The following is a 15,765-nucleotide window of genomic DNA, read 5'->3' on the forward strand; positions in this document are numbered from 1 at the left end:
TATGCATTAGAGATTTATAGGCATATTGAACCACATATAGGGTCACAAGATGTGTGTAGGATTATATGTTTTGCATAGTAACATTGTAGAATGTTATATTAAAATTAACAACTAGGAATGATTGTGCAATTACATATTAACATCTTTTACGTAAGAGAAGGAGTAGCTCAATATCTTATTATGTTTACAATATTTGCTAATCTTTAGAGGTTGTGGTATTTGTTAGGGTTGTGGTGATGCCCTTGTATACTTTGTGACGAGTTAGAAGTTGCCCGTTACACATAAATTTCACACAATTACTTTGTTGCATATGTATGCTTGAGAGAAATAACCTTTATCTTTGCATCTATATATTCTCATTAGCATTAGTGCCTTAGATAAGATAACTTTAGCAACCAATAGAACATTTATTATATGGATAGTATATAAAGGGAATGAGTGCAAGAAAAAAAAGTACAAGTGATCAAGATGAATCGTAACTTTGACAAGGGTGGTCTAGCATCAAGCATGTTTTTGTTGTTTATGAGAAATGGTGAGTATATATGCTTTTTATGACCTTGCATAGATATAAATACATAAATAAATAAGTAAATAATTGAAATGATATATTAGTGTCTACAAAAAGACCAAAATGATCCATGAGACCTTGAGCTATAATCATTTGTATGATGGCACAATTGTTTAAAAAGAATAGTAAATGAAAGTATAATAAAGAGTACAAAAAAGTAAAAGCTATAAGTAAGGAGAACTCTAACTTAAAAATAAAATAGCTCTATTTGATACAATCTCATGGGCATGTAGAGGGCTTGGTTAATAATCTCATGTATCTATCTATGGAAGTGTCGCCAACACTTGTGTCAAGGTCTAAGACATTGAGATCAACCAAGCTAGATGGCTTGATTAATCAACATCACCCATGTATGTGTAGATGATTGAATTTGTGGATGTGTTAGAACCTCCTAAGTTTCTCACAAGGAAATATGTATGCTACCTCTAGGTGGGACCTTTGTGTCTCCGAGTTGTTGTTCTCTAAGTGAATCTTGAAGCCATCGTATCTCCAAGAGAAAGAGACCAAGACACCATTGGTTTGTGAAATTCATGATAGTGGAAATGACCTTGGATCTTGTAGTACATTGGGCATCAACAAACATAGTGCTCCTCTCCTCCGATGTTGGTGGTTGATCACATGATGCCAAATGTACCTGAAAGGAAAAAGAAGTGCACTATCTAGGGATGTGCCTACCTCTATGTGCAGTGCATGGTGTTTGTAACCGTGGAACTAGGAGTTGGGTTGAGCCCCTGGTTCATGTACAAAGGGAGGTGTGACTTAGGGAGATAGGTCTAGTGGGAGCTCCCTAGGTGTATCCTTCCCTTGATGTGTCCTAAGGGTGTGAACTAGTTCTATTTGACATATTTGGTACATGTACTCTTCTAGTGGTATAGATATGTATTTGCCAATCTTAGTCACTAATCGGTGTGAAAAGGTATGCAACTAACCAATAGCACATCTAATCCCATGTGAGATGTGGGTGTCCATGTATATTGGGTTGATAATAAATCCATCATCTGTAGTATGAAGAAAATGCTATTTGTATTGGTGCCAACCATGTTCTTGGATGTGTTGCTTGGTGAGATCCATCTTGATAACCTTGCTAATCTCTGAGCGGCTGAAGGTAAGCAATGGTGCATCAAGGGAGTGCTGGAAGGGGGGCAGTCTGCCCATGCTAATGCCATGTAACTCACACCAAGTTGACATTTGTGCATACCAACATGAAGTGTCACCCTCCTTGGCAAGTTGTAAAGGGACTCAAGAGCCACTCATGCATAGCTATGCTTGGGTAGATCCCATAGGTTGCATATGTATGTGACTGATTAGGTGAGGGCCTCTACTACAATCAGTTTGGCTACTAGCTCAATTCCAATAATCTCATGTGGTATTGAAGCCTTACATTTGATCATCTTAAACATCATGGATGCAAGTGGCCTCTCCATCGACCTCCATCCATCATATGTGTGACTTGTTAGCTGCGATGATTAAGATAGTGATCCCATACTTGTACTCTATAGAGTAATATGGGCATGAGTAGTGTATCAAAGAGCCACATCTTAGTGTGGCATTCGTGAATCTGCACTTGTGAGCACATCCTCGTGAAGCCACCTTGTGTTGCATATCCTGTGTCAATCTAGTATTTGTTGCCTCCATCATAGAGAAAACGAGACCTATAAATAGCACCCTAGAGTATGTATATGCCCCTCCCTCATAAAGAAAGCGGGACATGCGAATAACACCTCCAAGCATTTGCACATCTACACTATACAAACGTCTCAACACTTGTGCTTGCGTACGTCTAGCATGTAGTAATCTGTAAGGATACAAAGTTCAATATTGATGGTAAAGCTTCATCACCCCTACATGCGCAAACAAGGACACATGAGATGCTTGATAGCAATGCTCATAAAGAAGCTATTTAAAGATTGAATGGTACTTTGGGCTTTTGTTTCTTGTTAGGGAGGTAATAACTTGTAGCTTTGAAGGAGTGCATAGAAGAACCATGGGACTATCATAGCTGCCTTGGCTTTACACGAAGACAATCAAAAATGAATTTTTAATATTTTTTAATTCTCTTACAAACACATATAATGGTGTTGTGCAAAATAATGCGAGTGTGACGTGTTGCTCATATGTTGAAAGAAATATAAATTTAACGTTTGGGGTATAGTTAACGGGGAAGGTGTTTAGAGAGAGAGAAAGAGTGTTAAATACCATTACTTGACAGGCGCCCTGTTAAACACCATCGGTTTAATACGCAGGTTTGTGCCAACTGCGATGGAGAATTCGTTATGACTTTTGCTTGGCGAACCATAGTGCGAAAATTTATTAGAAGGCCACTGGCCTCTTCCATTGCAGCTTAATCAACCGATCGTTGCACTTCTGAGAGCGCGCAGAGATGGGACCTAAGAAGAAGAAGGGAGGAGGATCAGCGACGATCATTGCAGGCAAAGGCAAAGGAGGGACCCGTGGAGCTGCGCAGGTTCAGCTGTCTGCCGACAATGAGCGCCGTCTCCGTCGCCTTCTCCAGAACACCACCACGGCCAGTACCACCATCACCAGCGGCAGCAACAACAACAACGATGGGGCCTCCCAAAGCGACACACAGAGCCTCCCCCCACGCCACCACACCCCACAGGAGCCGCTCTCTGAGCTCCAGAAGAAGCAAGCTGCCAAGCGCCTGCTCAACATCTACGAGAAATTGGCTTCGGAGGGATTTTCCAACCAACAAATAGAGCTTGGACTCTCGGCTGTCCCTGTGGTAGTCTGCATTCCCTTGTACATTTACGTGGATTCATTCAAAGCAAAGAAATGGTAGTCTGCATTCCCTCCTACATATTCCACAAATCTATAGTACACATACTTCAAGATTATTGGTTGGTTAGTGTGCTTCACAAGTACTACTGGCTATGCAATCATACATGCATGACTTGTGGCATAAACACGAAAACAAGTGCGTGCATGCATGCATGTGTGTGTATGCACACACATATACATATATATACTGTACCCTTATGCTTGTATGTTTATCCAAAAGTTTGTAACGATCAACGATGAAAACACATCCATAGCAGAAGCATGTGAATTACTAGAATGGCAACAATCATTTAATGACTTTTTAATTGAACATTTGAAATAGGCGTAAGGCTGAAATTGTTAGACACTCATAAAAGCGAATCCGATGATTGTTGCAATGACCATTTGAAATAGGTGTAAGGCTGAAATTGTTAGACACTGGTAAAACTGAATCCAAACAATCCACGAAGCCCAATATTTGACCCAATGAAAGAAAAGGGAACATTGAGATGTCCTTAGAGACGACCTTCGAGACAACTTGTTTGAGCTAAAAATTATGGGCATGCAATTGTGGAGAAAGACCATCCAAATGTTTTGGTTTTTGGAGCGATACTAAAGTAGATGTGATGTTGTCTCCTTTGCATGTGATATCCCAAATGAAGAGAGGAGGCAATGGAGCGTTTTGCCAAATTTTTTTTCCAATGCAAATCTCTAATCATACATCTCTAGAAGAAGATGTTCTTCTTCAAGGGCTGCTTCGTTTTCCAAAATTTACCTAGATTTTGTTTCCACCATGTCAAGGATTTATCCAGATGCACAATTATTTACCATGCTTGTTAGTGTAGGGTGTGTTAGGGATTGGCATTCCTTGGACACACAAATTCAGATCTGAGCAGTTTCGTAGTAATTTCTCCAGGCAGTCCACGTGGCAGTCAGTCTGTATAGCAGGTGGTAGGGATTGCAGGTGCCATGTGGCACAGTCGGCCAGGTTTTCTGCAGTTGGCCAGTGCAGGTTGGATAACTGCTGTCCAGTTGGCTGCATTAAATGCAGCTGACCTGCATTATTTTTGGCATTTTTAAGGCTTATTATTGGCCCTGATTTCAGTAGTCTCCAACAGTTGTTTTCACAGATTTCAGGCTGTAGACCGTGGAGATTGCCCTCGGGGCTGACGGAGACTGAGATCTTCGAGGTGGAGACATATCCGGATATTCTCTTTGCACCCATGTGTATTTCTGCATCCTTATACAACGTTCTTCACTGCAGATTTTTGCGTTTCACTGTCTCTTTCTCTCTCTCTCCTCTCTTTGTTCACTCTTTGTCTTGGTCATTCGCTTTCGCAGTGCTTCACTCTCACATGGTATCAGAGCATTGCCATCAAGCTTTTGATCTGATGGAAGAGCCGAGAAGACGGCGGGCACCTTCCGGTCCACGATTGCCTAAAACTCTGTCTCGGTCTCAGAAGATATCTTCACCTACAATGCCTACATAAAACACAAAGAGCAACCCCCTCTGGCTGTGAGAATACAGCCTCCTAGGGCTCTTGTTCGCTCGTCCCACTCCTCCACCCGCCAAAGGCGATGAAAAGGTAAAATCTGCACTTGAAGGCCGAGAACGCAACCTTATTACTTCTCTAACATCAAAAACCAACAAAGCAGCTTCAGCAAATCTTCTCCTTTCTCGCACGCCCATGCTCACCTCAACCTTGTTCTGATGCACAACCCTCTTGCTTGCACTTGAACGTTGAAAACACAGCCTTGTGTCGCACTGAAATCTCCTCTTCTGATGGGTCCATAGGTTAGTCCCAAGAGGAACACCAAGGAAAAGGGAATTCTCTTGCAAGAAAATCTATCTTGTAACATCAACAAGCTTTTTTATTAGGGTTTATATGATCACAATGAAGAAAAGAACACCAGGCACAACAAATCTTCATGCAGCATCATGTAGATCTCCCACGGATTTGATAGAATCAACCATATTCTTCAACATCTTCACAAAATCCATCAATAGAACAAAGAAAGCAAAGGAATACACCATCTTTGAATGGAAATACATCACATAGTATTCATCTTTAATATCTTCATAGTCTTCTCTCTCAAGCCCTCACATATAATCACACTATTTTGATAGAATTGACTATCTTTGACTCTCTCTCTCTCTCTCTCCATCAATAGTACATCATCTCCTCACTACAATCACTCAATAATAATCCTCAATAATCCTTCTTAGATCGTGGATGCACCTCCTTTTTACTTGAGTCTTCAGTAGCTACTTCTTTGACTTCTTTTAGCTCTTTTGCGCTTGTATTCACCTCTTTCCAAGCCTAGAAAACTTTCCCAAACTACACTCTCATCCAACAGAACACATACAGAAGCATACAAAAGGTCTACAGAAACTCAACAGAGAGTTACAGAAGGTCAACAGAAAGTATCAGAACCACATAACTCATACCAAAACCATTCCAACAACTCAACAGAGAGTTACAGAAGGTCAACAGAAAGTATCAGAACCACATAACTCATACCAAAACCATTCCAAACCATCAAAAATCACTCAATAAGCTTTCAAACAATCTCAAACCCTATCAATCAATACTCCATCCTGTCATACAGAGAGAAAACATAACAAAACAGAAGCTCAACAGAAGCTATCAGGACCAAACAGAACATATCAGAACATCATCAGAACTTCACATCTCTACTAATAAACATCATGAGCTTAATAAAACCATTCCAAGCTATCCAAAACACTCTCAAAACACTTTCAAACCAATCAATCATTTCATAAAATCAACCATTCAGCTCCTAAAAACAACAAAAATCAGCCAAAAAAACAGGTCATTTCAACACTCAACATATCCCCACACTTAATAAGAAAGCGTCCTCGCGACCCAAGAAAAAGGGAATACAAGTTCATTCAAAAGCTCAACTTTGATCTGCAATAAATCTTCAAAAACAGTCCATCTAACCACGACCCCAACTTATAACCTATATCTGATATAAAGAATACAACGAAAGGAAAACCCTTTATACATTAACACTTTCGGAACCACCACTTGTTGGTGGCTCTCGATAGATGCACCACCTGTCAGGACCTAAAACGGGCCCAACACTCGCTCTCTAGCACTAGCCCGACCTCCAAGACACACAAGGCATCCCACACGACCTCGCGGCTAGGAGCATCTAAGCTTCACACTACATTAAACTCTAATATTGATCTTGCCTATCCAACCAGCAACACCATCATCGCAATTCTCCAAAAATATAGCTCGTACGAAAGCAAATCGAATAGGCAACCACCACGATCTTATCACAGAAATTAACCCACAACACAAACACTACACACAACACAACCATCTGAATGACTCCTCCAAAAAGAGAGATTTATCATTAAAAATCATCCGCCATATATGGCAAAGGTATCAATGAAGATGATCCCTTTTGAAAGATTGGTGATTTCGAAAACGATCCATGGACAAGGATGTAAACGCCCTGAACAACGTAGTATGCTTAACAATTATGATATTCGCTTGTTTTCGAGATTTAATATAAAAGAGAATGAACACTTAAAGCTGAAAATGAAAATTACTCACAAAATTACAGCCATGAAAATGTAAAAGTAATGGAGACAAGATTGAGGGTTGAAGATGGGCAACCCCCCCCGAAGGAATGTATTTCTGCTCAACCCAAGTCCCTTAGGGAAGAGCTCAGTTATAATCAACCTGAGAGTGAGAAGAAGTAATTCTCACTCTCACAAGATCATGCAAAGATGTACAAACACACATGCATTATCTATTATGCAATGATAAGAACTGATTTCTTTACAGTATGAGAGAAGAAAGAGGGGAAATCAGCCTTTCTCCATCGTTGAATAGTAGTACATGGATAGGGCTTGCTTCTTGTTGCTAAAATGGAAGAAAGAGCTTGAGAAGGAGGTGCTGTAATGAATTTACAAGCTTGCTGTCCTATAAAACAGCAGTGATAGAAGAGGGAATATGGAGGAATTTGATAATGGAGAAGTGGGGGATGATGATCAGGATGGATGGGGCCAGTTTCTGGCTATCTGTGGGTGCTGTACATGAGTTTACAGCCAAGAAAAATGATGCTGAATGAAGAAAAACGAGCTCTTATTTATAGGAGAGGGAAGAGCTAGTACAAAAGGGGAAAGTGGAGTAGCACAAGACAAGTGTCCAGCCACATGTTATGAGATGTGACAAGTGGTGGGACACTTGGAAACTTGTGTGACAAGTGTCTTGACACTTGTCTCTTCTCTATGGCCTTCCTTTTTGGGCTGAATACTATCAAGAATAGAAATAACCAAATTTAGTAAGCACAGTTAGAGTACAGAACTTACTATTTTTAGAATGACATCCCTATTTTTTAGGACTAGCATTTTTAGGCTAATTCGAGGCTCCTAAAATTTAGGGACCTCCTAAAATTTAGGGGTCTCCTAAAATTTAGGGACCCCCCCAATATGGGTGTCATATGAAAGCTTTTTCCGTGTACATCGCAAAAACGGTATCAGAATCTTCATGTGACTTTCCTATGCAAAGAAATGTACATTTCAAGCTTTCAGCCCACACATGCACATTATACAAGCGTTTCATGATCATGCCATCTTGTTGATTGTAACTGTCTGTTCTGGTGGATCTAGCCCACACTTCAAGGCATCAATCTTTTCTGTGTGCGAGTCTAACCCTGATATGCGTGAGTTCTGGTTACAGGCGCCCAATCGGGCTATATAGGTGGAAGTGTGAACTATCTTTTCTTTAACCCACCGCGTGGGTCCACCATAACCTGTGACCACTCATCAGTGGCCAGCTCCAATGTACTTTTCTTTATATTTAATTAGTGCAAAGAAAATATTTTAATAAATCATTATATAGACAAATTAATGAAAAAGGATACAAACTCGATCTTTAATAAAAGAACAATGGGTAAAGATAGGAATTTGAGGAGATCCTGGAGGTTGGAAAAGAAGGGGTAAAATGACCTTTGGGTTAGATTGAAAAAGGGAAATATAAGCATCATACCTATGAGCCATTTGTTGATGATGAGTTAGGCATGGTAAGAATGGACCTAAAGCTGATCTACGATGATAGGCTTCAAAGAAAGAAGTATCAAATGGGGGTTGATTGGAGAGATAGGCTAAAAGATCCACCCTCAGTTGGTTAATGTTCTGGGCATGAGCTGAAGCTTTGACCTGACGGTGATTCAAAATGATAGCATCAACCATAGTGTGCCATGAAAACTCAGGACACTCAACCACCTTTGAAGAATATCCTTGGAATATCTCATCAATCCTCAACTCCAAATGTCGGACATACAAAGAAGCTTGCAATACCACATCTCCAACATACCAAGCCAGATCTTCATAATCTGGAATCAGTAAATCACCCCTCAAATACATATAGGACAGAAGCATCGTATCTGGAGTGACAGAGTCTTTAAAAACCATCCTCACTACTTCTATCAGCAAATCTGATGACCAAGCCCCACTTCATCCATCCTCTGGAATAGGTAAATCCATCGTGGAAAGTTTTATATAGAATGCAAACTTCTGTTGTTGATAATGGACAAAAAAGGAATGATCTGGTGGAATATATTCTTGATACTGCTGAAAAGAAGACCATAACAAATCCATGCGAGATTGCAATCTTTCCACCTTGGCCTGAAATAAGGGACATAAGGTAGTCTGTCTTTGAAGAGCTACCAAGTCTGCAGGGGATAAAAGAGAAACTGGTTGCACAGGACTCTGTATATTAGACCGAGACTGAGCCAACTGATCTTTGAGTTGCTGGATTTGAGCATTGCTTTGGTCTAAGATAGCTATGGTGGATTTAAGCTTCTTTGCTTGGGCAGCTATTACCTCCTTCATCTCTTGACTCTCCTTCTGTAACTTATCCCTTTCCCCTGTTACAGCAACCACTTAAGACCTAGCTTCTGCCAACTCAGCTTTCAACTTAGAGATTTCAGCTGTCTGAGTATCCACGAGCTTAGTCTGCTACTCCATTTGCGTACAAAGGTCAGAGAATTGCTCCTGAGCAGAGGCTAACTCAGTATTGGTCTTATTTAGTTCCTCCTTAGACTGCTGAACTTCATCATAAAATGAAGAATATAATTGCTGGATACAAGCAGTCATCGAAAGTTCAATAGAACTCTGGATATCCTTGCACATGAATGGAATAGAATCTTCTGTTACCAGGCGGTGAACAGAAGGAATAGTAAGTTCTAGCATCCCGTCTCTATGGGCTCTGAAAAGATTTGGCGTCTGAAGGAAAGCAGGCAAGGTGCTGTAAGACTGGGCAGGAATTGTCACTGGAACTGAAGGAATAGGCACTTGACTCAGCCACCCTCTTGAGGCGTTTTCTCTGAATGACAAGGGGAAGAGGAGAACCATCATCCTCAATTATCACATTATTATCTTCATTATGAGACGGAGGAGGAACTTTTGGAGGATCAATTGGAGGTAAAGGAACTTCCTTTGCAGGGGCAGCATGTAGCAAGAAGACATAGAGGAAGGACCCAAATGTAACATTAGTCACATTTCCTCGAGTAGCTCGGATAAAGTGGTGATCCATCTTGGAGAGGAGGTAGGTACTCCAATCAATAGTTATGCCTTTCAAAATCATTCGTGAAGCTGTAAACAACTCCTTGGAAAGATAATGAGATGGGGATTTTGCAGGCATGAACCTGTCCTGAAGGAATTGGCATAGCTGTTTCCATAGGGGATTGGAAATCATGGAGACACCCACTCCTGACGTGGTAATGACCTTCTTCGGATCAAGAACATCTTGAGTCTGCTTCTGCAACAGCTTCAAAATATCGTCATTGGTGAACAACTATCTGGCAGCAGGGACAGACTACCCACGATATGGCGGACCAAGAGCCTTGCCTAGACTCTTCGGTGTCAGAAGAACAGTAGTGCCACGGACTAGACCAGACCTCTTACTGTAAGAGGTTAAAAACTCGTCACAAATGGCAGGATCATCTGGAACCAGTGGGAAAGAAATGCTCACGAACTTGGACAAGCCCGCTTTAGCGACAACGTCTGAATCCAGTAACAAAGAATAATCATGGACAGCCAAAGGAACATACTGAATCGGGGGAGGAGTACGAGAGGGCGCCATTCAGATGGTTACACCTCCACAAACACAGACAAACAAAGAGAATGCCTGCAAAGCAACAGACAAAAACCAAGGATAAGATATCAACCAAGGTGATAAAATGTAACTCGACCAACTATCCCCAAGCAAACCACAGCCTAGAAAAAATTTGACATGACCTTTACACATATGCGACCGAAAGCTTCATGCTATGCAACATGCAAACATCCAAAACTCCGTATCAAACAATAAAGAAAAAACTACACACCGTTCCCTTAACCGTATTAAAGAAACTGAACCAAAACATAACAACCACCCACACATATCAGGACCACCACTTTGATAATCGGGTTTGACCATGGAGACAACTCCGAAGAGCACGTACCCATCCCACGAAACGAGTTTATTAAAAAGGGGAAATAAGTGCAGTGAGGGGGAATTAATATAATGAAAGGTTCATTTTAATAAATTATTAAGAAATGGGTGAATTTTTAATTAAGTGTTAAACCTTAACAAGAAAACGGCGGTTCCTTCTTAAAATTTTAATTACAAATTATTAGGTTGGAGCGGTGCTTTAACGCAACCCGGACTTTGATACCCAGACTGGGTCTCTAAATGCAAATTCATTTATTAAAAATTAAGGTGATGAGCGCTTTTTTGCCAGCGCGTGCTCTTGTGACGGCTGGTTCATTTTAATTAAAAATATTAATGTGCCTCTTAAGCGCACTTAGCGCGTGCTAAGTGAACGGCGGGTTGATTTTAATTAGAAAAAATGTGCGTTTGGTGCGAGCGCGCGTGCCATGGTGGTGTTTAGGATTCATGTTAAAAATTAAACGTGAATTTTGGGGTAGCGGAAAAAATAAAAAATATAAAAAGAAAAATACCTGGAAGTGGGTGTAAGTGTATGCAATGAATGCGCACTTCTCAATCCCAAAATGTAGGTCAGCAATCCAAAAAGAACCAAGGTATCTGGATTTTTTTCTAGATTTTTTAGCTTGTGTTTGGAATTAAAGAGGAGTTTTTCATGAATTTAGACATTTAATGAAGCATTTTTTCATAAAATAATAATGGAATAAAATGGCACAGCATTTTCATCTTAGAAAATATTCCAAAAATAAGCAAAGAAGTTAATGAAATTTTCAGGAATTTTTCTGCGATTAAATTGGAAATTTTACAAATTTTAATGATTTTTTTTTCATTTTGTGTGTATTTTTAAAAGAATTTTTAATTTTAAAATGTTTTTGAAAATTTTTTCTAAAATTTTCAGTTTAGAAAAATATTGCAATTTACTGCAAAAAGATTGGAAAATTTTCAAGATTTTTCTGTAATTTTTTTTGAATTTTAATGATTTTTGTTTAATTTTTCAATGTATTTTTAGGGTTTTCGGGTTTTGGAAATTAAAAATCCGGGAATATACCCAGGAATGGACTGCGTGTCAGCTGCGTGTGAACAGCCGGCTGGGGCACACCCCCGCACGGACAATGGAACGCGCGTTCCCGCTCGTGAATAGCCGCTAACGGACTCCCGCACGAACCCGCACACGAATAACCACGCGCACAACCACACGCGCACACACACCTCGTGTGTCAGGGGGCTGAGAAGGGGTGCTGCAGTTTCTGCGGGTGTCTTCTGGTGTCGTCTGGTTGCGGTATGGAGGTCTCGACGGGGGGGTACGGGAAAGGTGAGAAGGGGGGAACGGGGGCCTGGGTGGGGTAGGTGGGTTGGGTGGTAACGGGGTAGGACGGGGGCCCTGAGTGGGGGTAAGGAGGTGGGGTGGTGGGATTGTGGGAAACAGGGGCTTATGGGGGGGAGTGTTATGGGGTTGTGGGGTGGTGGGGTGGAAAGGTTGGGTGGGGCTGGGGGCTTATGGGAGGGTAAGGAGGGAATGGTGGGTGTTGGTGGGACTGGGGTGAGATTGGGGGGATGGGGGGCCTGTGGGGGGGTTATGGGGGGGATATTAATGGAAATGGCGTGGCGGGGGGGCCTGACAGGCGGCGGCGACACCACGAGGAGGCGGCAGGGACGGGCCAGGTGGCGTGGCGACGTGGCGGGGCCCAGGCGTCAGCGGGCGGGGAAGAGCGGCGGGCGGCGGGCGGCGGGGCAACTTCCACAGGCTCGGCGGCAGGGCACGGCGAGGGGTGGTGTGGCGACCAGGGAGGGCAGATGACAGCTACACCAGCTAGGCGAGCGGCTGGCAAGGCGTGGTTGGGCGGTTGGGCATCCGTCAGCAACCAGGGAGCAGGTGTTGGAGCGGCCCATGCGGCTGGGGTGGGGGGTTGCTTCGTCCAGGCAGCCAGGGAGGAGGCGTTGGAGCGGAGTGAGGAAGGAGAAGAGGAGGAGGGAGGAGATGGAGAAGAGGAGGGAGCAGGGAGATGGAGAGAGAAGGAAGGGAGAGGGAGGGAGAAGGGCACGCAGGGGGGAAGATGGGAAGGGAGGTGGTTGGGGGGGAAGGGTGTCGGGGAGAGAGAAAAGGGGGGGGGGTGGGGGGGATTGGGGAGGGTGCCCATGGGGGGTGTGGGGGGGGGGGATGGGTGTCCATGGGGGGAGGGGATAATAAATGGGGTTTTTTTTTGTTTAAAAAAAAATATTAAAGAAAGAAAGTAAAGAAAGGGGACGGGAAAAAAATTTGCCGTGATGGGATCGAAATAGCGCCAGGATGTCGGTACGGGGCACGTGGACGCGACCGGGGCGTGTGGAGACGCGTGAAATCGAAAACGGGCGTGTTCACGCGCGGGACGAGTCGCGCGAAACACGTATAAACAAGAAAAAAATTAATATCTCACAATTCGGGCATCAAAACGAAATGCCGTAAAAACAAAAATTGTGCAGGACGGCAGGGGGAAAACATGGAAAAAGTGCAACGTGGGTTCCGGGGGAAAGATAGGGCATTCACATGCAAAAAACGCAAAAAAGGCCCCGAAAACGCAAACGAAAATTAATATCGGAAGATCCGTGCATCGGAACGAGGTGCAAGAAGAAGGAAAAATGAGTAGAAAGACGTGCCCGACAATCCTGTCACATCAAAACATGGTTCCGACTGAGATAAGACGCGTTCACATGGGAAAAACCCAAAAAACAGACCCGAAAAGGAGATCGAAAATTAATATTGGACGAACCACTGCCCGGAATGACATGTAGTAAAAAGGAAAAATGTCCGTAGGAAGGGGTGGCACAGGGTTGTCACGGTAGAACGTACTTTCGACGGAAGTAGGAGGGGTGCACATGCGAAAAACGCCAAAAATATACCCGAAAATACATTTAAAAATTAATAATTAAAAATCCGACAGTCGGAATAGGGTGGAAAAAGAAGGAAAAAGGTGGGGGAAGGCGCGGTGGACACGGCTGCCAAATCAAATTGGAATTCCAATGCAAACAGGGCAGGTTCACATGGAAAAATGTCAAAAAGACGCACGAAAAAGTCTCGAGAAACCGCAAAAATGAATATTGGACAAACTGTGCATCAAAAGGACACGGAGTAAAAAGAAAAAATGTCAGGGAGAAAATGGTTGTCAGGGCTATGACGTCAGATCACGGTTCCGAAGCAAGCAAAGCGCGTTCACATGAAAAACCGACCAATTTACTCAAAATGCTTCAAAAATTAATAACTCGAGAACCGTGCACCGGAACAGGGGTGGGTAAAAAGGAAAAATGGTCAGTTCAAAGGGATGAACAGGGCTATAAGGTTGGATGTGGATGTTGGTGAACGTAGGATACGTGTACCTGGCAGGACAACAAAATCGGGGAATGAAGAAAAATTGCAAGGGAACAGCCCCGAGGGTGGGTGAAAAATGAACGGGTAGGTGGGGAAGGGATTCCATCAGGGTAAAAGCAAGTCATAGTATAGAGGCATTAGCAGGTTGAGGCATATGCAGAGGGGTATGCAATGTAGACGCGCAGGGACGCATCCCTACACTTAAAACCTTAACGGACAGGGTTAACCGAGCAACAGGGACCTAGGACATAACAGGCCAGCCACGAACGTCCCCACACTTAAAACATGACCATCACTGAGAAACAGAAGGGGTAGGGTTAGAAAAACTTGGCCCATATTGTAGAGAATCAAGGCTGACTGTCGATGGCATGTCCACTGTCGGTGTCGGCTGCAAGAGGTACCAAGGTTCGCTCCAGCACACGTCCTTTGTGGCAGGGACCACGCGGCAACACCCAGGGAGGTAGCTGGTTGAAGGAATCGCAGGAAATTCGTCGATGATGAGGAATATTGCACTCAATGCACAATCACTCATATGGAATGAGGAGCAGTCACTCACCCCATGACTAATATCACTCATGATGAAACCCATGTCTCACATCTCGGTTTAGGAATCGACAAAGGAATGGTGCAGAGGGAGTATGCCAGGGTGCACAGTTGATGGTGCATTAGTGCGTCTAACCCGTCTGGCATAGGTGCAAGAAGGAAAGCAAGGGAGCCTTACAGTGCAGTGTACAGAACGGGATGACGTGTCCTGTGATGACGGTAGAGACCCACCCCGTGGATGCATAAGAAAAAGAGAACATACCTTGCGCCAAAGGTCGTAATGTCCCTCAATCTCACCTCGGTAATTGATTGAAGAAACTCCAGTCACACTCAGCCCACCCTTTGTCTCACGCTCTGTTGATAGATACAGAGGGCAACCATGTCCTGAAACCCATTGATATAATCCTCACGGTCACTTGTGCAAAGGTCGTATGCCTTGTGCGCATTTGATGGTGCAATTGTGCATCCCGCCCTGTGCCGGCATACAGTGCAAGAAGAAAGGCCAGGGAGCCTTATGGTGCAGTGCACAAAAACAGATCGTGCTTTGTGCATTGAGAGACCCATCCCGTGCGTGCAATACTTCATTCACACTTCTCACCTCATTTGATTTGAAGGGAAAAGATTGGTCACTCACCCCACCCTTTGTCTCACTCTCGTTTAATAAATACAGAGGGCAACCATACTCACAACCCCATCCGGTTAGGATGAAAGCTCGTGTCACTCAAGGGGTTGTCGATGAAGATCACGTCGTCAGTTGTTGAAGAGGCATACCCCGGGAGGTAGCCATCAGATCTGGTACTTCAATTGGTTGTAGAAAAGATCGTCTGCGAAAGGGGGCAGACCGACTGATGAAGTATAGGTCGGCATGACAGGGACCGAAGTCCTTTTCTCCCATGACCGATATATGTTTTTTTTTCTTTCGAATTAAGCAAGGGAATGGTGGAAATACCATGTATCAGAATCCACCTCGCCACTGTCGCTGGTCAAAAATAGAGGATAAGAGATCAAGGCTGGAAGGTGGGGCTGAGGGGACAGAGGGTGGTGTCCACTTCATCAGGAGT

The 15,765-nt window shown here is 43.2% G+C and overlaps 1 protein-coding gene across 2 annotated transcripts in view; it reads left to right on the forward strand.

Annotated features, from left to right (window-relative positions):
* Window positions 1-2,732: 2,732 nt before the first annotated feature.
* Window positions 2,733-15,765, forward strand: part of LOC148036671 (RNA helicase family protein) — a 248,838-nt gene continuing 235,805 nt past the window's right edge. The window contains exons 1-2 of one of the 2 annotated variants that reach the window (XM_087678715.1): window positions 2,733-2,811; window positions 2,909-3,311. In XM_087678715.1, coding sequence (XP_087534841.1) covers window positions 2,949-3,311 — 363 coding nt within the window. In that variant the 5' untranslated portion in view covers window positions 2,733-2,811; window positions 2,909-2,948. Of the gene's footprint in view, window positions 3,312-15,765 lie in introns of both variants that reach the window. The other variant, XM_087678717.1, reaches the window with a different exon arrangement.

Source organism: Lygodium microphyllum, chromosome 5 (assembly GCF_053477565.2).
Source record: "Lygodium microphyllum isolate KBCC chromosome 5, Lygodium_microphyllum_v1.1.10, whole genome shotgun sequence".
Classification (NCBI taxonomy): Eukaryota; Viridiplantae; Streptophyta; class Polypodiopsida; order Schizaeales; family Lygodiaceae; genus Lygodium; species Lygodium microphyllum.